Here is a 21419-nt window from a genome sequence, read left to right as displayed (position 1 = left end):
GAAGAAGTCCTTATGGCTTGAGGAGTCAATACAGTCTTTATGAGATGTTTGTTTTTGTTTGAGAGGCAGTTCTGGTTTTGCAGAGGCTCTGCTGGCACACAGGTGATTGCAGACTCAGAGAAATGACTGGAAACTTCAGGTGCCCATTCCAAGGAATTAAAGTTGATAGGTGTATGTCCTTGCAAATCTTTTATCTTGATACCCTCAGGCTCCATGGAACATGAGATAGGTTATGTACATTCAGGTCAAATAAACTCATATAATCAGTTTTTAGACAGCTTTTCCTTAAATGTTAAATATGCCTCTATGCAGAGCTATGTAAGGATCTGACTCAAAGTTGAAAATGACAATAGAGACAGAGAGAGAATGAAGGCAGAGATACCAGTGTATTCAGCCAGCTTTCCTGCTGCTGGGAGCAAGTACTTAACACTCACAACTTAAAGGAGGAAGATGTCATATGATTTCAGAGGTTTAATTCCATGATCAGCCAGCTCCAAGGCAGAATATGGCAGAAGGGTGAGGCAGAGCGAAGCTGCTCAGTACCTGGTGGACAGAAAAAACAGGGGGAAATGGCCAGAGAGGAAGGGAGCAGGTATATTTCCTAAGGAGGAGCCTCCATGCTCCATGCAGACACACACAGTGTGAACCAGCAATGCCCTAGACAGCTCCCAAGCCAATCAAGTTGAAAATTAAGCTTGTTTATCACAGTAAGCTTTATCCTGTTTTCAGTAAGCAATTAGGTATCTAAAGGCTCAAAATAGGTCCTGTTTTTCAATCCCCTGTCTATCTTCCAAGCAAGCACAAATCATGCTTTTAATGAGTCAAAGTTTAAGGGCCCAGCAGTTAGTCTGATCTTTCTCTCTGTGATGATCTCCAGCAGTTTTATCTTCTCATCTAGTTGATTCTTGGACATGCTACGGCAAAGGCATCCTGGCTTTAATGATGCACCTGGTTTCTGAGGTCATGAGATTATTCAGGTGAGGAGGTAGGGAAGAACACATACTATACTTTTAATCAGTACCAGGTCCTGAGTTAAGGCCGAGGAATATAGCTGCCCTTTGTCCTTATGGTCAGCTCTGACTATCTCAGGAAGGGAGGCAATTTGCGGTAACAGGGCTAAAATGAGAGACAGGAAGAATATAGGATTCATCAAGCATTGCCATTCCAATTATAGCTGAAATTGCCCCGTGCCCCTATCAAGGACAATGCTTGCACACTGGTTTTGATCCTTCAGTAATGAATTCTCCATAACTACAGAGTAGTAATGTTACTAATCTTCAAACATTATTATTTTCAGACTGTGACAAAGACGTGCTGATCGACATTCTAACACAACGCAGCAATGCGCAGAGACTGATGATTGCGGAGGCATACCAGAGCATGTACGGCCGGGTAAGGACTCTGCACCTTGTTCTGTTTCAAGGACAAACTCCTGAGCACTCACAGTACTCCCAGGGAACCGGAACCATTACATTTGTCAATTTTTCAGATCACAAAGACTTAGGAACTCACTGTATGTTAGAAATAGTCCATGGCTCCTTACATATTTTGAAGAATAAAGAACATATTATGTGTGTGTATGTGTGTGTGTGTAACATATATTCATAATTACAGTGACTATCATTCCATCTCCAAATCATACAGCACCTCAAAAAGACAATTTTTTATACCCTTACACTGGTCGTTGGACCAATTAGGCTAAAAGTGTGGGCTGAAAGTACCTGCATGCTAAACTTTAGGGAAAGCATAACAGGGACTAATGATCACCAGGTCAAAAAATAACATTTATTCCAGAAATTCTCTCCAGGTCCTCACCTAACTCTCCACCAAAGTGAATTCTTCACTCGTTTTTCCTCTCCACAGCAGGCAGTGATAGAGACCATTAAAAAAGAATGGCAGTTTAAAAATAGTTTAGGGCAGTAAAACTATCCATAGTGTTTTAAAGTAATCACATTCTAATTTCAAAGCAAGTATCATTAAATATTCCTTGCTTTCTTATGCATTTAAACCACAAATTCAGAATAAAAACTCTTCAGGCCTAAGGACCTGAAATAGCAATTATTTTGTCACTGAGCATTATTGATGAAGCACTATCATAATACTTTCTTTATAGCATTTCTCCATGTAAATTTACTCTGTCTCAAAGCCTCAGTCTTTGAACAATTGTAATGCATGAAATAAAAGATAGTCTTCTGTTTTAGAATAAATTAATAATAAAAATCCACCACTAGTAGTGACTTTAATTGAATTATGCTCAATTAGACCAGTTAAACCATTTTTTCCACATAAAACTGTTGCTTTCACTTATGCTCCCATGACTTCAACATTAGTTTTATTGAAAAAGAGAATGAAAAACTGTAAAAGATGTAGCACTGGTTCTCTAATACGGTTTTAATATCCATAGCACTAAAGGAATTTTTTCTGTAACGTTGTTAACTCAGAGGTTTACATACATCTTTGCTAGTATATATCTCGTTAATTTAGGCTAAAGCATTATTTCATCAAGCTCTATAAAACTAAGCTAAAGCAGATTTAAAATAATTAAGAAATGACGTTCTTGCACTCAAGGGATTTAAAATCCATTAACGAACTTGTTCTGGAATGAGGCACTTTTTACTCTATACATAAGGTCTCAGAGTTTGTTAAGCCCTCGCTGTAGCTGAGTAATCCAGATATGCTGGAGGAACTTAGCTGTTGACTGCATTCTGCCTACTGGAAGATGAAGCCATGCTTTCCTCCATCCTTTGAAATACTCTTGTTATGCAGTCAATTATCAAACATTAATAATTATCTCCCCTCTCATATTTCTTTTTCCCCACTTAGCCAGTCTTGAAATAGCTCTCCATCCTTTCATGCCCAGACTAATTCTTCAACTCCTCACTAGCCAGGCTACCCCTAGTCCTGGCTTGCTCCAGGTCACTAGCCAAAGTGAAACCAGAATGACTCAAATACTAAATCTGAACATGTGCTTTGCCATGGTAGAACTGGAAAGTTGATCCCGTTCCTCCCTCATAGACATCTCCATATGCCCTTGGAACAAATCCAAATGCCTTCCCAGAGCAGGTAAGCCTTACTGCTCTCGTCTGTGCATTGCATCTTCATCCCAGTCTTCCTTCCTCACAAACCTTCAGCCATACCCCAGTGGAAGTATTTCCAGTTCTCCAAAATAACCTGCTTCATTTCTTTAGTCTTATTGTCCCGTCCATGCTCCATGGCCTGCCTTTCCATTCCTCAGGCTGTGCATCTGTCATCCTCCCAGACAATGAACACCACGTTGGCTCCACCATACTCCTCCCAGTAGGCCGGGTATGTGTTTTTAATGCTTACTTTCTGTAACTTTCTGACAGTACCTAGTGACACACCCTTGAGCTTGTGTGAATCTGTTTCCCTTTCTCAGAGTCTGAGGCTGATCCATCTTAAAATGAGACTGTCAAGCTTGAGAGTCATAAGGTTTCTGCAGATCAAGCACTCAATTTGTACAAGATTCAAACACAAGCCATTAGCTGTTTTTCAAAAATGATGTGCCTGGAAGTTGTATCAAGAACACAAGTTTTAATCAAGAGGCATCTTCGAGAGGCTGTTTCCCTTGCAAGAGCTGCCAATCATCAAACTATCTATCAGAGAGCCTTGTAGCTAAAATTGATAACTAGGATTAAGGGGCCCATAGTAGGACCACTTCTTTACATGTGCCTCTTTTCCAATAAGGAGCATTCCCTTTGGTAGTTATAAGTACTTACAGAAGCAACAAATAAACCCAAGTAAATTCAACAGTAAAAGTTACAATAATAGTATAGTATAGTCAATGAGTCCAAAAGCCTCCAAACACAAAATCTTCTGACTGCTTCTCTCCTTCAAAACTTACTCAAACACATCAGGTGTGTTCACATCAGGTGTGAACTTGGGTGTGCTTTTACCAATGGGTCCAGATAGAGCATTGACTTGGGCATCTGTATCCAACAAATGTATGAAAACTTGAGTGCGTCTGCTCCCCCAGGTAATCCACCATAGTCAGACAAGTATGCCTGTCCTTTAGGGATCAGTGCAGAATAGGAATAGGAAGACTTTGGATCTTGATTGCACATAGCTGTTGCTAGTTAGGATCCTCCTGAAAGCAGAATTTGGGATGAAAGGAAGAGAAAGACCAAGAGACATGTGGGAGTGTGCAGGTTTGCATTAGGACCAAAACATTTTTATTTCCTAGGTGAAAGCTGAGCACATCTTAATCAAATGAACTTCTATTATTTTGGACCTACACAAAGTCCTATCTCAGGTGCCAAGTTCATCATTACAACGCCAAATGTCTCAGCTTTGTGTAATCTTGACTGTGATGAATTTTAGCTGGTCACAGACAAGGGTGGTTGTTCTTTATCCGACTTGACTTCCACTCATACATGGCATCTTTTTAATGAGTTACTATTTGAAATGGACTTTAGGGTATAATCACACTTGGAAGCTTGAAAAAGAAGGTCAAGTTTTTGTCTCATGGAACTTACTGCAGGAGAGAATGTAAGCAATAGCAAAGAAACACGCAATTCACATTCTACTCTAGGCAGTATTATGGTCATTTTTAAGATATTTTTTCAACTTACTAATTTCATTTTCAGCTCTTTATTAAGGTAAATACTGCATTTTAATTCCAGAATTTTTAATTTATAGAATTTTGCTTTCTTTACAACTCTATTTTTTTCATACTGTGATTTATGATTGTTATTGTCTCAGATTTATGTGTATTAATTCTGCTCTTTGCAGAGTTCATTACCATTCTGGGAATTTTTTCTAAGCATACGACATAATATTTGTATTGTGAACTTTTTAAATGTGGCATCTTTGTAGCAGTAATCTTTTTTTTGTATGTTTTGTTTGTTTGTTTTTCTTCTGGTACCAGGAATCAAACTCACAACTTTGCACTTGCCAGGCAGGCATTGGGCAGTTGAGCTAAATCCCCAGCCCAAGCTAAATCCCCAGCCCTCTTTTTCTGTAAAGTCAGAAAAATTTTAAAGATTGTTTTTGCCTTTGTTTCCTTCTGTTTTCTCAGGAAAATCACCAGCTCAGGAGCAACTTTCAGGACGATTTCTCTTCTTAAAGGTCTCAATTCATATAGGCAGAATAAATTTGAACTTTAAGCCCAAGGTTACATGGATGTACTGTTTCAGATTATCAGGGAAAATAGTCTGCTCAAAACCAGGCAGTGAGAAGTGAGCTTTCTACCCATCTTGCAGTGCTGAATGATATTTTTTCCTATTTCTCACTTTTACTGATAATAATAATAGCATAATAATAAGAATAAAATCCTGCGAGGGTCCTAACCTCTTTTGTGAGACTTTGGGCTTAATTCCCTGTGTTATGCTGCTCCAGTATATATTCTCCAGGTCTCATGTAAGGCTCTACATTGTGCATTAAAACCCAGACAAATAGTTCTCAGCCCATGCTCCACCTTTCCCAGTCACCTACAAGATCATCCCCGAAGTCAACTCATTTGCTTATCTTCTGGCTTTCATTTGTCCCCTAGCTCTTTATATCCAAAGTCCTTTCGCTTCTGAGAAGATGAATTTCTAAAAGAATGTCATATTTTATCCTTATGTTTAGAGAAGGAGGGTTTTAGCTTTTGAGCCACTGTTCTTTTCTTTTTGGTACCAAGAATCGTATTCAGGACCTTGTGCTTGCCAGGAAGGTACTGAGTCACTGTGTCTCTGAACTATATCCCTTGTGAGTTAGTGTTCTATGACTATAATAAACTACCTCAGAGATTCAACTTACAAACAGAGAAGGTTCATCCTGACTCATGTTTTTTGGAAGCTCCAGTGCATGACTGATTTGCCCTGTTGATTTTGGACCTAGGGTAAAGAAACACAACCTAGTGGAGTATGTGACTTGGTGGAGCAAAACTGCTCACTTTATGGCTCTGTGATGGTTTGTGTCTGGATGCTCCCCCAAAGCCTCATGCAGTCATGGGACAGGCTTCTAGAGTTTATGATTGATCCATGATCGAGGTCTGGGATTATGGGTGTGAGTGCTACACACACCCTGGGGAAGGTAGTTTGCATATAGTGTAAGGGAGGGAAACAGGCTTGCTCTTCCTGCCTGCTCCTTCCCTTTTTGCTCTTGCTGCTTTTGCTGTTTTCTGCCACCATGAGCTGTTGCCCTCTGCTGTGTGCCAGTCTGCCTTGGAGCCAGCCAACTATGGATTGAAACTTCCACAAACTGCAAGATAAATAAACATTTCCTTCCTTAATTTTGGGTGTCAGGTATTTTGTCTCAGCAGCAAGAGAAAAGTAACCAAGACAGGCTCATACACAAAAGGAAAAGATCAGGTCTCACTTTATCCTGTGAATGAACACCCCAGTGATTTAAGGGTCTCCCACTGCACCTGAGTCCTCAGAGTTTCCACCACAACCCAGTAGCACCAACCAGGAGATCAAGCACTTAACACCTGGACCTCAGGGAGACATTCAAGGACCAAGCCAAGCCAGAGCAGTTCTGAAACACTGTTTCTCTAGAAGACCACAACACGATCATTATTTTCACACAAATGGACAACTCCAGTTCCCACTGAAACCTGAATGATTAACTAAAATGTGAAAACACCTATGAAAGGAAGTTGCTTGAAGGAATATTCACTTATCACTCCAAGGTAATAAAGCAACCTACACAAATGTTTTATAATATAACACAAATTGTGCAAATACTTACAAAGTAACTGCTGAGGGAGATAGAATTAGGACAAATTCTAAGTCCCACTTTTTGTGGGTTTGTACCAGTGAGTGTTTAAACAACAAGTATCACTTTCTATGATAATTGAAAAAGGGATATTAGTTTAAAACATATAAAAATGTTCCCCTGAGCATATTCAGGCAAGAAAAATGTTTGTCATACCTCTACTTCTTCCCCTGTTCTTGCACAATAACGTCAAGGCAAGAGAAATTAGAAAAAAAGAAGCTATCACTTCATTTTTAATTTCAGTGAAGAAGTCAGAACAGCTGCAAGTTGGCTAATCTGCAGTTTCGTCAGCAACACACAATAGAGCAATTTGAAAGCAAAGACTCATTAGCTTAATGTAAGGCCAAGCTGTGGTTCCAGCAGAGTCCGCTGTAGGGCAAGTCTTCAGAAAGCAAGAAAGCAAAAGCAGTCAGACTGAGGAAAGCCACACTGTAAAGGCTGCTCTGAAAAATTATTTATATAACTCCAAGTGAGGATTTAGCACTCCTAATTAGAGACCCAATTTGAGTGCTCCCCTTTGAACTTGCTAAGATTAGTTATTTAAACATATTATTCAATATTTATCTTCCCCATTGAAAGAATTATCTCCTTCTCATTGTCCTGATAATGTACTATTCCCATCACATTTTGCATTATGACATAACTGTAATTCCTGTATATCTTCACCTTCTGCTCAAGGAAACTTCTTAAAGATACTTTTTCTTATTTATGTTTGAATTGCCAAGAATGACTACAAACAAATAATGGTTGAATCACAAGTGATCCTGCCCATTCATTGGCTTCGTGTCTATTTTGTAGGTGTTTTCTATTTAGCATGTACAATTCTGTGGGCATAGATAAAATAGCCCTGGGTATAACAAATCAAAATCTCTGCCAAGATGGAGCTTACAGTCTTTCTGAATGAGAAAGGTCAGAAATTGGTAAAATATGTCATGTTGTAAGGCCATAAGTACAATGGAATACAGAGAGCCAAGTGAGAAATATAGTAAGTGTTGAGGGGCTGGGCACAATTTTAAATAAGGTAACTAGGGCAAGCTTCACTGAGAAAGCAAAGAGGGGGGTGCATGTGAATACCTCTGGGACAAGGATTTTAGGCTGAGTAAACAGCAAAAACAAAGCCCTTAGACAGGAGCAGAAGTGGTGTTCTAAGTTTAAGGAGAAACCCATTGCAGCAGAAGTATAGAAATCAGGAACAAGGAGAATAGTAGGAGAAGAAGGCAGAGAAATAACCAGGGAAATGTCACGTATATTGTGCACCATTGTAGTGATTTACATTTCCATGGAATAAAATGGTGATCACTTTCTTCTGAGATCAGTAATACACACAAAAATTATAGTTAAGTCTAGAATGCGGGAAAGGGAGAAAGAACATTTTGAGCAGAGGAGTCACTGATCTGATTTCTATTTGCACAATGTTGCATGGTCAGATGTGTGAGAAAATACAAGGTGGAGACACAGAAGGAATGCTCATTTGGAGGCTACCATATCAATATAGGAGAGTGCTGATTGTGCCTAGACAAGGGTTGTAACAGTGGAAGTGCTGAAACTAATCATTTTCTGCATATGCAGTCATGCACTGCTTTAAAACAGGGATGTAGTTCAAGAAATGGATCATTAGCTGATTTTGCTGATGTGTGGAAATCATAACATGTATGCCAACAGACTAAGGTAGTTGTGATGTCCCCAGGCAATAGGAGTTGTTAACTTGACTATATTCTTAAGAAATCATTGCGACGTATGCTACCACTGAGTGAAACATTATTATGTGGAGAAGGATTGTAAGAACTTACTGACAACTTGATATACTAAAAATTAGAAGAAATGCAGTATGAGAGACAAAACTCTGAGATGAAGAGATAGAAAGAGAGAGAGGAGGGAGAGAGGAAAATAATCTTGTATCAGCATCACTACAATTAACCATGTTTGTTTTGCAAAAGTTACTCAATATTTTGAAAGAGGAAAGAAAAAATTTTGAGCATCTATCTTATGTCAGAAAACATTATGAAAATTTCACCTCAATTAAATTGTTTAATGCTTTTACCAGATCCATGAAGTAAATGCTCTTATTTGCTTTACACAGAGTGACACTGACTCAGAGGTTAAGCAACCCACTTGTAACCTCATCGTTATGATTTACAGTCAAGATTGCAAGCTACTTTCTACTAACATTACATGAGATCTGATCCTCTTTATTCCTCTGAAATTCTTTAATTTGTTTTATTGTTTTGCAATATTTCCATAGCTGTGTGTGCGCGCACACACACGCACACACACACACACACACACACACACACACACACACACAGTTACGAAATAAAGATAAACATCGCCATCTAGTGGCATTGTTAATCTCAGTTTCTAGTGGAACATACACCTAGCTATTCAGTATTTGTGTGATGGTGTAATACATGAAGAAATTAAAGATATTGTTATAAATGTATGGAATGATTGTAATGATCAAGGAAATGTGATTATAAATTAAATAGTGGAGTTTTGGAATGCCCAAGTCATCTTGTGCTTGAATATCGTGTTTATTATTTATATCTAATCAGTACATTGAAGGTTTTTCTTTCAGCACTCACAGTGTGTTCGTTAATTTGTTTATTTTTGTATTTCTTCAGATGCTCATCTGCATAGTACAATATACTCTATGTACCTTTTGCATACCAAGTACCATACTAGAACTAGATGCTGAATTTAGAAAAATTTGTGGAAGAGGTCCATGTCCTAACAGGCACTGAGGGAAAACATATACATACAAGATTTTATCGTGTGATCAGATTTTTAAAAATATAGTGCAGTATAAAAATTTTAAAGATACAACAGTGGCTGCAAATACATAATCAACTTAGGGTTAGAGGAAGGCTCATGAAATAGGTAATAATTTTAATACTTTAAATCTCCATCATCCACCAAGTACTATTATCATCTCATGATAAAAAGTATATTGAATTGTTTCATCTGCATTCAAATTTTCAATGCAGTCAGTGTTACCAAATTTAAGTGTCCAGAAATATCTCATTCACCACCTACATGCTACATTCATCACTTTGCTGATGCATCATTAGTGGTTTTCTACAGTCTATGTGCTATTAAAAAAAATATTCTGGCTGGAGAGCCAGAATACTCAATTTCAAATCTTGTCTCCATTACTGACTTGTGGAATTATATAGAGCTAGATGATCTATATAGATTTCTCTTCTACACAGTGGATAATCACTGTTCCTTGTTCTTAGGGTTGTCATAAAGAATTATTACAATTTTTCATCTACTCAGAATACCTCCTGTCAGATAGGAAGCACTCAATAAATATTAATGGTTTCATCATAATACACTCTTTGACCTGACCTGCTCAAACGTTCATTATTAGGGACTTTGCTCTATGCAGTTGAAAAGAAGCTAAAATAACTGACATTAGAAGGCTCTCTCAGAAGCATTTAGATTTTAAATACATTCAATATTTCTGTGTTTAAAACTAACTTGTGTATCTCGTATCCATATACTAATCTACACACACCAGTGCTTTCTCTATGCTTAAGTATTGTCTACAAAGTGTAATCTAAATATACAGTGAATGCGCAGGATTTTTTTTATCAGGAATTGAATTTAGGACCTCAGGGTTGCCGTACAGGTGGTGTGCCGCTGAGCTGTATCCCTGGCCAGATTTTTAAAATGTAACAGTGAAACACACATTACCATTAATCCTCCTTCGGGGCTGGGGATTTAGCTCAGCAGCAAAGCGCCTGCCTGGCAAAGCACAAGGTCGTGAGTTCGGTTCCCAGTACAGGACAAAAAAACAAAAAACAAAAACAAAAACCATTAATCCTCCTTCAATTGTTCTCTCTCATTTCAAGCACACCTATCTTATTATTCTTTCCACTTTCTAAAGCAGTTCTGAAAGTGCTCTTTCAGAAAGACTGTCTTCACAAGGTGTGGTGTAAAATACAGTGAACACTGTTGCCCAGTGACCCGCAAAGGCAAAGCAGCTTGTAAAACATTCAGGTGTGTCCTCACCCATCTATTCACAGGATCCTGCACCCTGTGAATTCTTGCTCTTTCCCTAAAGACAAAATTCTCGTGAAAGATAAATATTTTGAGTTGATTCAGGACATCAAGGCAGCCATAACAGCACAAGTAAAGACATTTGAGAAGGAGGACTTCCAGAACTGCTTCAGAAAGTGACAAGAACAATGGGATAAGTGTGTTTGAAGGGATGCAGAATGTTTTAAGAGGGGGTAATAACAATGGGTTTTTCACGATAATAAATTTTATATTTTAACTTTCATTGTATGTTTTACTCACACCTCATATTTTGATATCTTCTAAGCATGCTAAATGAAATTAAAATTCTAACCATTTATTGTTATTCTGAGAGAAGTTTATTTTCCTTTTTGGTATCTTTTATTTGAATTCTTTTATTGAACAACCTCTGAAATAAATACTACTGCATATTTTTTAAATAGAACTGGACACACTTTATGAATAACAAGAGACAGTAAAATTTAAACTCCTTTCAGATGTCTTGGTAACCCACAGAAAATCAAGTTAGAATACATTTTTCTTAAATTCCTATTATACTAGAAAAATAAAAGGTAAAAAATTAAAAGTATCAAGTCCATATTTTTATAACTTTATTGCAAGCAAAAAAATCTAGCATGTATATTTTTCTCTTTAAGTGTTTCATTTCCAGTATTTTAAATAATGTGCCTCATACTTGAAGAAAGCTATAAGATTACTTCATCAATTTACATAAGGTATTTGGCTATAGTATAACCAAGGACACCCTGCTAAAAGAGATTACTATGATAGAATAAAGTAAAATAAAATAAAATGCATTGTTCTTTATGGATTGATGTTTCATTAAGTCTATACATGAAAAGCAAGAACTTCAAACTACAATATTTACAGGTTTCATCTTTTCCATATTTTCATAAGGAGATCAAAAGAGGGGCTGTAGCTGGAAGCTAGACACAGAAAATCCTTCTCTGTTGATATGACTACAGTGTCTATATGCTTTATCATATGGCATGATTAACTCAGATATTTTCAAACCCTCAAACCTACTGTCTCATCCGCCTCATGTAATTGACTGTATACGTGTGAATTAAAATCTGACTTCTTGTTACTTGAAGACATGGAAAAGAACTTTCAATAGACCATTTCCTGGAATTACCTCATTTCTCTTGTAAACTTGATAACTGATATCATGAAAGTATTTGCATTTCCTCCATAGAACCTGATCGAGGATCTGAAGGAGCAACTTTCATCTCACTTCAAAGATGTTATGGTTGGTCTCATGTACCCGCCACCATCTTACGACGCTCACGAACTCTGGCATGCCATGAAGGTAGTGATCTGATGCAGAATAAGCTGGTAACAGGCACAGGCTAATATTTCAAAAAGGGGAGCTGCTGTATGCTGCATATACCTACTTATATAATTGGGGAGAAAGGAGAGAAAATCTAAGCGTGGGTGTAATTAACAATTAAAATGTTTTGATCAAGAGAGGAGTCATCAGAGTTCTGTGGCTGGGATCAGCTTGCTCTTGTGTTGTACAAATTCAGATATACTGAGCCCATTCAAAACTGAGCTACCTGAAGGAAAGAGTAAATTAGCTCACAGAGACATCTACATTTGTCAGTCCTCGATACGAATTCATATACCGAGATTGTATATTACAAATCATGTGAATCTCTTTAAACTATGTATAAAGACTTGACTCAGGGCCTGGGGATTCAGCTCAGCGGCAAAAAGCGCCTGCCTGGCAAGCGCAAGGTCGTGACTTCGGTTCCCGGTACCAGAGAAAAACCAAAAAAAAAAAAAAAAAAAAGACTTGACTCAGAGTCAAAATAGAATACCAACATAGAGACAAAATATAAAATGTCATTGCTACCTATTTTTATCAAAAAATTATTGCTTAAAAACGTCAAAATTTTACTTTGGAACAATTAGAATGATGCATTCCTTACAGAAAAGTAATTTCTGTGCAATAAATCATTAGAGATTTGTTGCAGATTTAGTTCTCTGAGCACATGGGAAGAAGAAGGCCTTTCATACTAAATGAGGATCAGAGTTTCCTTCAGATAAGATAGTAAATGACAGAGCCAGAACTAAACTTGGATTTATCTCTATCACAAATAAACTTGCTTTCTCCTGTCATCTCAAAGAACACCAAAAATGCCGTATTCCTTTATTGTACATAAGATTAACTATTATTCCAAATAAAAATGTCCTTGAATTTCTCTGTCTTTCTAGGGAGCAGGGACTGATGAGAATTGCCTCATTGATATATTGGCTTCAAGAACAAATGCGGAAATATTTCAGATGCGAGAAGCCTACTGTTTGCGTAAGAATATATGTTGTACACATGCGAACTTGAGATTGTTTTCAAACAATACATAAAAATATTCCAGTTTATGTATTCTAAATAACTTTCTAAGACATTCTATATTGGATGTTTTATATATATTGGACTGTATTGGACTCACTGGAGTGGCAACCATGGTGGCCAGAGGTTAAAAAGGTAGGAAGGAAGAAGAACAAAGGTTGAACAACTGGTCTACCATTACATCAGGAGGCATAAGCTCTATGCCTTTTTCATATAAGGTTCAGTATTGTTGACAATAATGCACTGTCTAGTCAAAATAACTTTGTGAAAGGATTTTTGAAAGTAGTCACTATAAAGAAATGAGGTCAGTTTAAAATGATAAATAAGCTGATTGCTTAGATTGGATCGTTACACAATATACTCATAGATTGAAATTTCATTGTATCAGTCAGCTTTCCCATTGCTGAGACACAATAACAGATACCCATAATTTAAGGAGATGTTTAATTTGGTTCAGTTTCAGGAAACTCAGTCCATGGTCAGCCAGCTTCAAGGCAGAAGCAACGTGGTAGAAGGACATGGTGGAGAAAGCTTAGTTCTCGGTGGCTGAGAAGCAGAGCAGGGGAACAGTGCCCGAGCAGAAGAGGCCGGGGACCAGATCCAGTACCCAATTTAATGCCTCCATGAACACCTAGACACACCCAAAAGTGTGCTTTACTAATACCCTAGGTGCTCCCAAGCCAATTGTCATTCACTTTTCTCAACACGGGGACAAAATACCTGACAAAATATGAAAGAGGAGAGGTTTATTCCTGGCTCGCATTTTAAAACTCTCATTTCTAGCATGGTTGGCCAGCTTCAAAGCAGGATAGCATGGCAGACAGATATGGTGGAAGAGAGCTGCGAGCCACAAAGGCAGAACGGAAGCAGAGAGATGAGGGAGGAACTAAGGAGGGAGATAATTCTGTCCCAGCCACATTCCCACTGACTGTCTTCCTCTGACCAGAGCCCACCTTCTAACAGCAAGTGAACTATCAACTCCCATAATCCACCACTTCCCCAAACCCCTAACCGTGAGAACCTGAGTTTCTTGGGAGACAGCTAGACATGAACCATAACACTAATCAAATAATACCACAATTTATTGTACCCCATAAATATGTACAATTATCATGTGTGAGTCAAAATAATAAAAATAACAAAGACAAAGGATTTTAAAAAAAACAAATAGAGCTTTCAATACCAACTAACTCATTTAATTAAAACAGGATTATCACACAAAAATGAAGCAATTCCTAAAAAATCCAGCAAATTTTTCACAACTCTAACTCTAAGCATCTAGAAGGTGAATGTTTCCATTGTGATGGGAAATTATTCACCACCTGTTTCGGGAAATTTTCTCTCTACCCAGCAGAGACCTGAAGCACAGACTAGATGAAGCAAAGTGCAATCATTTCTCAGTGAATTCTACAAATAGATTTGCTTCACTTTACATGAAATACATAGACCTTGTAATCTACTTCCAAATCAGATTTTTATACATTTTAAACATGAAAAGGGTAACTGTTTTCATTTTCAAAAAGCTGTAATGCCTTAAGATCCATTCCATGATGTATAATGCAGTACTGAATGTCAAGAAATGGTTCCACAGTCGCTTGTATTACATCCGAACAAAAACAATATTTTTCTCAAGGGGAATGAAGTAAGAAACTTTGCTTAAAATATTAAAATGAGATGAAGCACTTGAAGACTAGGTAGCAATAGGTAGAAATGGAATGAATAATTCTGAATTGTAAGAATTAGAGAGTGTAAAGTGACTCTCAAATGTTCTTTTTCAGTTCACAAATAAAAATCATTTTTTAAGGCAGTAGACCCGTGCCACTGTTACCATTAATGAACAGATTTCTTTGGCAGAAGGTCATGAACAAAGACATGTTAGCAGACTGACTGTATTTCTTGTGTATTACATCTATGGCTGGGATGGTAGCACCAACTTATTTAAAGCACACTGATATGTAGTTCTATAATAAATCACACTTTTAACATTGGACTTTTTTTCTCTCAGAATATAGCACTAACCTTCAGGAGGACATTTACTCAGACACCTCAGGACACTTCAGAGATACTCTCATGAACTTGGTCCAGGTATGGCATTCCAGGATTCATATCACTTTACGCTATTACAATGTATATAGGGCAGAAATCATCAGTTTATCACAGTTTAATAGTAAGTTCCATATAACAGCACTTATTGAACATCAACAATGCTCAACGCACTCAACTAGAAACTTGACTGGAGGTAGAAATATGAACATATACCAGTCTGTCTGAATATAGTTAATTACATTTTTTTAAAACTACTAAATGAGTAGCTGCTTATAAGCATTCCTGAGCTGGTACTACATGCCTGCTACTGTGTGATAAGAAAAGTATATTTCTCATTCAATAATAACAAAATAGGATCGTATAAATATTTTATAATCCCTTTATAAATGAAAAGGAGATACAAAGAATATAAAGTTCTAGCTCTCTGATGTCTAAGGAGATAGTAAATAGAAATACAGAATTTAATTGACTCCTACAGACTCCTAGAGCTAGCATAGGATATATGTGAGGCCTATAAAAGTTCTTCTATGCTATACATTACCAAAGAAGAATACCACTTCCAATGGAAATTAGATTTTGTCAATTACCTTGTTTTCCTGCATGGACTAAATGGTATGTAATCATTCCCTTTCAATTAACATTCTATCATATGACTTAATTCATATTAATTGCGCAGGCTAATGGCTTTCAGGGACATTTTCATATATGTCTATATCATGCTTTGGTCATGTCCACTCTCCCTCCTACCTGCTCATGTCCTCCTCTCTCTACTCCCTTCACTTCACATTTCTTGAAAACACCTCAGATATTAGCACTGTAATGAGAGTAATATTTTCAAGGTTTAATTACCTCTTTATGCATATTCTCAAATATGCCTGCCATCCTTTAGCAAAGGCATGCAGGAAAACAAAAGAGGGTCAATGTTCAGCTCTTAACAGTTAGAGAATCTAGAGGTCCACAGATGGGGAAAATGTCTTAAAGGCCAATAATTTTGTTTTGTTTTGTGTGTGTATGTGTGTGTGTGTGTGTGTGTGTGTTTGAAATAAAACAAGTATTTCTAAATCCACAAACTTCTCCTCAACACATGAAAAAACACAACAGACTAATCAGCAAAGAATTCTCCTAAAAGCCATAGGTAGGTAGGATTCACACACAAGAATGTGGAATCAAGGAGATTCCATTGTACTTAAAGTCAGAAGAATAAATGAAAGCTCTTTTATCAGCAGTGAAGGTGGGAGCATGGTGCCTAGGACAGAGAAAGACCCTAAGCAGGAGATTTGGGTAAGAATTATGTCGAAGGCTATCAGGAACACAGGGACCCACACTGAGGTGAGCAGTTAGAATCATCACATGAAAATACAAACTAGACTTTTGCTTGTATTATTTCTTTTCTAGGAAATACTCCAATACCAATTGTTTTCATGATTTTTTGGATTATTTTTAACTCCACCATTTCTGTGTCCACTGGTGCCAACCTCTGAGAGTTCCATCTTTGTCCTTTAGCCATTTCGTCTTTGTCTATAGTGATGCTGTGACGTTAACACTCCTTGACATTCCTCCTCCTTTCACAGCACAGTTTTGCCAAATTTCCATGCCTGTCAGGTTTTTCATAGCTTAAATAGTCCACTTATCCTTCCCCTGGGTTTGTGAGTTTGTTGAAAATGCATCCCTTAACCCTTGAAAGAATTATCTATTTCCTTTCAGTTGTATTTTTCTCAAAATGATTTATTTCATTGCATCCATGCAATACTCTATGCTTCTTTTTCTTCACAATTTAAAGACAATGGCTGCAAGACCCTTTCAGACAATAAAACTAGCTGGGTATTACTGCAAGGCCAAGGTATAGAACATTTTTTGTTTTCCAAAGCCTTTGTAGTTTTCATATCATTTTGCCTATACCCTGCAAGTGATTTCTTCTTCTAACTTTAAAAGCACCAAATTTCTAAACTTTATTCCTCTTCTTTTTTATTTCTGTTTAAAAGCCAATTATTTACTGACCATATCTCTTTCTTGTAGTACATGGCTAAAAAATAAGGTAAATGCCATTTCTCAAGATCAAATGAGGACCAAAATATGTGTGTTACTGATCACAGAGCAGCTCTCCCTCAAAAAGTGAACCAGGCAACTGTTCTCCTGCCACCTTCCCACGTGACTTTCAAAGTCACTATATCTGTGCTCAACCTGCAAAGACAGAGACAATGGAGAATTGTTTGTGGGATTTGTTACCAGCTGTACTGTGATGCATGTAATTTTTGCTCAGATTTCACTCGCTAAACCTCAAATAGCCCTACTTAAAAGCAAGGATGCCTGCAAAATACACTCAATCTGTTTTTCTTCAAAAAAGTTGAAACCAGTTTTTCAGTTGGCTAATGGAGTACATCAAACTTGTAAAGGGAAATGAATACTACACCAAAAGTGTCAAGTGGCCCCCAGGAGGTGGCGAAGATGAAAATGCCAATTAAAAAGAAAACTATGAAGATGACTCTACCAGGCACAAAGAGAGTTTCCAAAAGTGTAGTAAACATAAACAATCAAAACAGCCAAATCACCCTCTGTTCTTTCTTAAAAGTACTCAAAATAGGAAAATGCTTTGCATTTTTACCATTTTATGTAGATGAATATACATTCTTATTGTGTCACCCTTTCAAATGATCTTTTAAAAGATCAATACATGAAAGTTTCATGTTCTTACTTTTAATCTTATTTGTAGAATGATGATGTTGATAATATAAATATCAAAAAAGAAACAAAGTATTACTGAAAAAGAAAAGATGCACTACTTTAATCTGAATATAGCAAATTTTTATGTAGTAAAATGCTACTGTGAATAATTAGACTCTCCAATGAATAAGGGCCAAACATGGCTACATTTCACTCTGTTATTTCTTTTTCTTCTTTCTTTCTAGAAAAAAGTATATTCAAAATATCTGGTCAAACATTACGTGTGTGTGTGTGTGTGTGTGTGTGTGTGTGTATACATATATATATTATTTTGCTGATTTATTGCTCAAAGAACCAAACAAGCTAGTTTCAAAAATTCTAGTATCAAATTAAATAATCATTTCCCATCAGACCTCTCAAGGAATTCACTCTTCAAATCCTTTCATCCCTTGAGAGCTGCTGTCTTCCAGGTCTTTTACAGCAGTTTCTCTTATATCTCACCAAACAGGATTGAGTGTGTTTGCTTATCCATTTTTCCCAGTAGCCTGACTTCTCAAAACAAGAGAACTATTTCCCACCTAACAGTGAAACCTTGAAACTAAGCTCTGCACATAACACATGGCAAGCACTTCCTACACAAATAAATTTTTTAGGAAGTTGGAGTAAACAGAACTCAATGCTAGATAGAATAAACTAAAGGGCCCTCCTGCCATGAGTCTGTAGCAGGATTCTGGAAAGTGAGCACCAGTAACTTGCATGGAAGGGAGGGTACGGGGGTCCAGGAGAGTGGAAATGCGTGATACGTGTGCTGGCTCACCGAAAAGACTTCTGTTGAGTAGTGTCTGACTGGACAGCTGGCTGAAACACAAGACAAAAGAGATTTCTGCAAGCACTAGAGAGCCCTTAGAAAATGTGGGGACAGAATGTGACATGACAGGGAAAATTTTAAAGTTGTAGAAATCATGATTATTAACCATGACAAATACAAGGAAACAGAGTGAGAGCCTCAGTTGTGACTTAAAAGAATCTGATTTATGAAAAATAAAAACTAATTTTTCATTTTAGTTATCTCTTTAATTTCTGTAATCCCATTCTTCTCTGTGAGGTTATACTGTTCAACTCAGTCAGATGTTCACTAAGTATAAGCTGAACTGATACCAGAAATGATAAGATAATTCAGCAGGAGGCAACAGACGTAGATTTAAGTACAAAAAAAGGTGTTTAGGAGAATCCCTCTATTGTCCTGCTCAGATTCTCTTACCAGCCGTCTTTAGCAGTGGGAGTTGTTAGAATAAATTCATGATATCTCTGCTCAGATTAAAGAATAAAAGGAAATAAGGAAACATTCAGGTTGGGAAAGAATATTTCCTAAGAATATTTAGGAAAATAAACTCATAACCATATACTAACCTATACTTCACCCTGAAATTACAAATTTTTAAATCTTTAATGAAAAAAATTCTATTTTTGTTATTTTTCTATAAAAATAGATCAAAATGAGCTCAGTCTCTTCTTCTGACGTTTCTTCATGATTTCACACACAAAAAGTTAATGTTAGGAATTATTTAGATATGATGGTTTATGCCTGTAATCCCAGCTCGCTGACTCTCGCAGACGGCAATTTTGAGCCCAGCCTGGGCAATTTAGCAACTTAGAAAGACCTGGTATCAAAATGAAAAATTTTAATAGGGCTGGGGATGTAGTTCAGTGTAAAGGCCCTGTATTCAATCTTGTGTAATAAAAAAAATATGTCTCTCTTGTCAAGAGCTATATGTATACAGAAATAGTCAAAATAAGGAAAATACCTATTTCTAGTTTTTGTTTGGGGGATTTGTTTGCATTGTTTGTTTTTGTTTTTAGACAGGATCTCGCTCTGTACTTCAGGCTGGCCCTGAACTTACTATTTAGCCCAGACTGGCCTTGAACTCCTGGCAATCCTCCTGCCTCACCCTCCGAAGTTTTGAGAATACAGGTGTCAGCCTTTAGAAAAAATGGCTACTAATGATTAATTGATCCCTTAAAACAATAGCAATTTACAAGTATGAAGTCCTGTTTTATTTCCATTCTGTTCTTATGTTACTCTGCTATCAGTTTCATTTGAGGTAGGGTTAAATATCCAAACACAAGAGACATTTCCTTTAATGTGTACTTATTTTACTTAATACTTCATATTGTATTTGACCCTTATTTTGTATGATCAAATTAAAGAATAAATAAACTAGAACATAAACTAATACATAAAAAATAAATAGTAAACTAATAAATAAACTAGAACGTAAACTAATAATTCAATTTACTCCCAGGCAACTTAAATTTTAATAATTTTATACCCTTTGTGTATGTGTATTGATACAAGTTATTGTCAAGTTATTGTCAATTTGGAATTAAGAATACAGAAGTTTTCAAAAAGTTCCTAAGGAGCCCAAGTATTAATCACCCCGTAGTGAGATTGGTAACTTGGTTCCTTGCATTCCTTCACATCATCAGTTTAAAAAATGGCATAATCACAAAGCAAATTCATTGACCTTTTAACTAAATTAAAATTTCAACTTTTATTTTACAAATCAGTAATTTAGTTTATTGTGTTTGGCTTTGGTTTAGTTTCTTTAGGTTTTGCTTGGTTTGGTGCACAGTTCATAAATCCCATACTTCCATTCTCAATTAGGTCTTAGTCTGAGGATTTTAATAGTGAAGATTATATCGCTGCAAAGAAGGAAATGTGGCTTGTCAGAGTCTAAACTGAAACTTTTGGTAAGTTTCAGTGGGAATAAGACGATTTTAACTTACAATAGAAGTTGAAGTCATTTGTAGGAAAACATTTTTAGTAATATTTTAAGCTAATCTCACTTGACAACATATCAATTGTACATTTCCTAACTTTTACACTGAATAAATTTAAAGCATTCAGTATAGAAGAAGAACTTTCTGTTTGATTTTAGGGTAATGATGGGGTATGATAACCTTTGAAACAACAGTTTCCATGCATATGTTCCTCTTGACCTGTTCCACCCCTAGTAGGGTAAAGCCCATTGTCCTGTTGCAAATCCATGAGCTGCTTCCAAATAGCAAATGAGCCTTCTAGAAATTTGTTTCATTAAATAAATTTGTAGGGGTTGGGGGTTTAGCTCAGGGGCACAGTGCCAGCCTGGCAAGCACAAGGTCGTGAGTTTGATTCCCAGTACCATAAAAAATAAATAAATAAAAAAATAAAATAAATAAATATATATATATATATTCTCTAGTAGAAGAACAATTCTCTTCTAGGATTAACTTCGCTGCATCAGGACTACATCTCTGTTCAGTTTTCCCCTATGAAATCCTACTTTGTGTCCCACCTCCCCATGTGGTTGATCTCAAACTCATCCCATAATAAACAGGTTATAGAGAAAATAAATAATGAGGAAAAACCCATGAACAGGGCCTTCATTTGATGCAATAGGACAAGTCATCTTATTCATAATTGCAGCCTTTTTCTGAAATTAAATGTGATGCCTTATTATTGAAAGTATATATATTTGTGTACATAAAAGTTTTATCTGTGTAAACATGCATGATTTAAAATAACATGTAAAAATTTATTTTTTATTGCCTGGTTTCACCTAATTTG

General features: G+C 36.7%; 1 protein-coding gene across 1 annotated transcript in view; it reads left to right on the top strand.

Moving 5' to 3' along the window:
* Positions 1 to 21419, top strand: part of Anxa10 (annexin A10) — a 40785-nt gene that overhangs the window by 4896 nt on the left and 14470 nt on the right. Inside the window, exons 2-5 of the mRNA XM_013513460.1 lie at positions 1298 to 1392; positions 11951 to 12064; positions 12973 to 13063; positions 15111 to 15190. Of these exons, the coding sequence (XP_013368914.1) occupies positions 1298 to 1392; positions 11951 to 12064; positions 12973 to 13063; positions 15111 to 15190 (380 nt within the window). The remainder of the gene's footprint in view (positions 1 to 1297; positions 1393 to 11950; positions 12065 to 12972; positions 13064 to 15110; positions 15191 to 21419) is intronic.

The sequence above is a fragment of the Chinchilla lanigera genome, unplaced genomic scaffold (genome assembly GCF_000276665.1).
Source record: "Chinchilla lanigera isolate Chin_1 unplaced genomic scaffold, ChiLan1.0 scaffold00002, whole genome shotgun sequence".
NCBI lineage: Eukaryota > Metazoa > Chordata > Mammalia > Rodentia > Chinchillidae > Chinchilla > Chinchilla lanigera.
The sequence above is the reverse complement of the archived record's forward strand: the minus strand, read 5'-3'. Positions and strand labels throughout refer to the sequence as shown.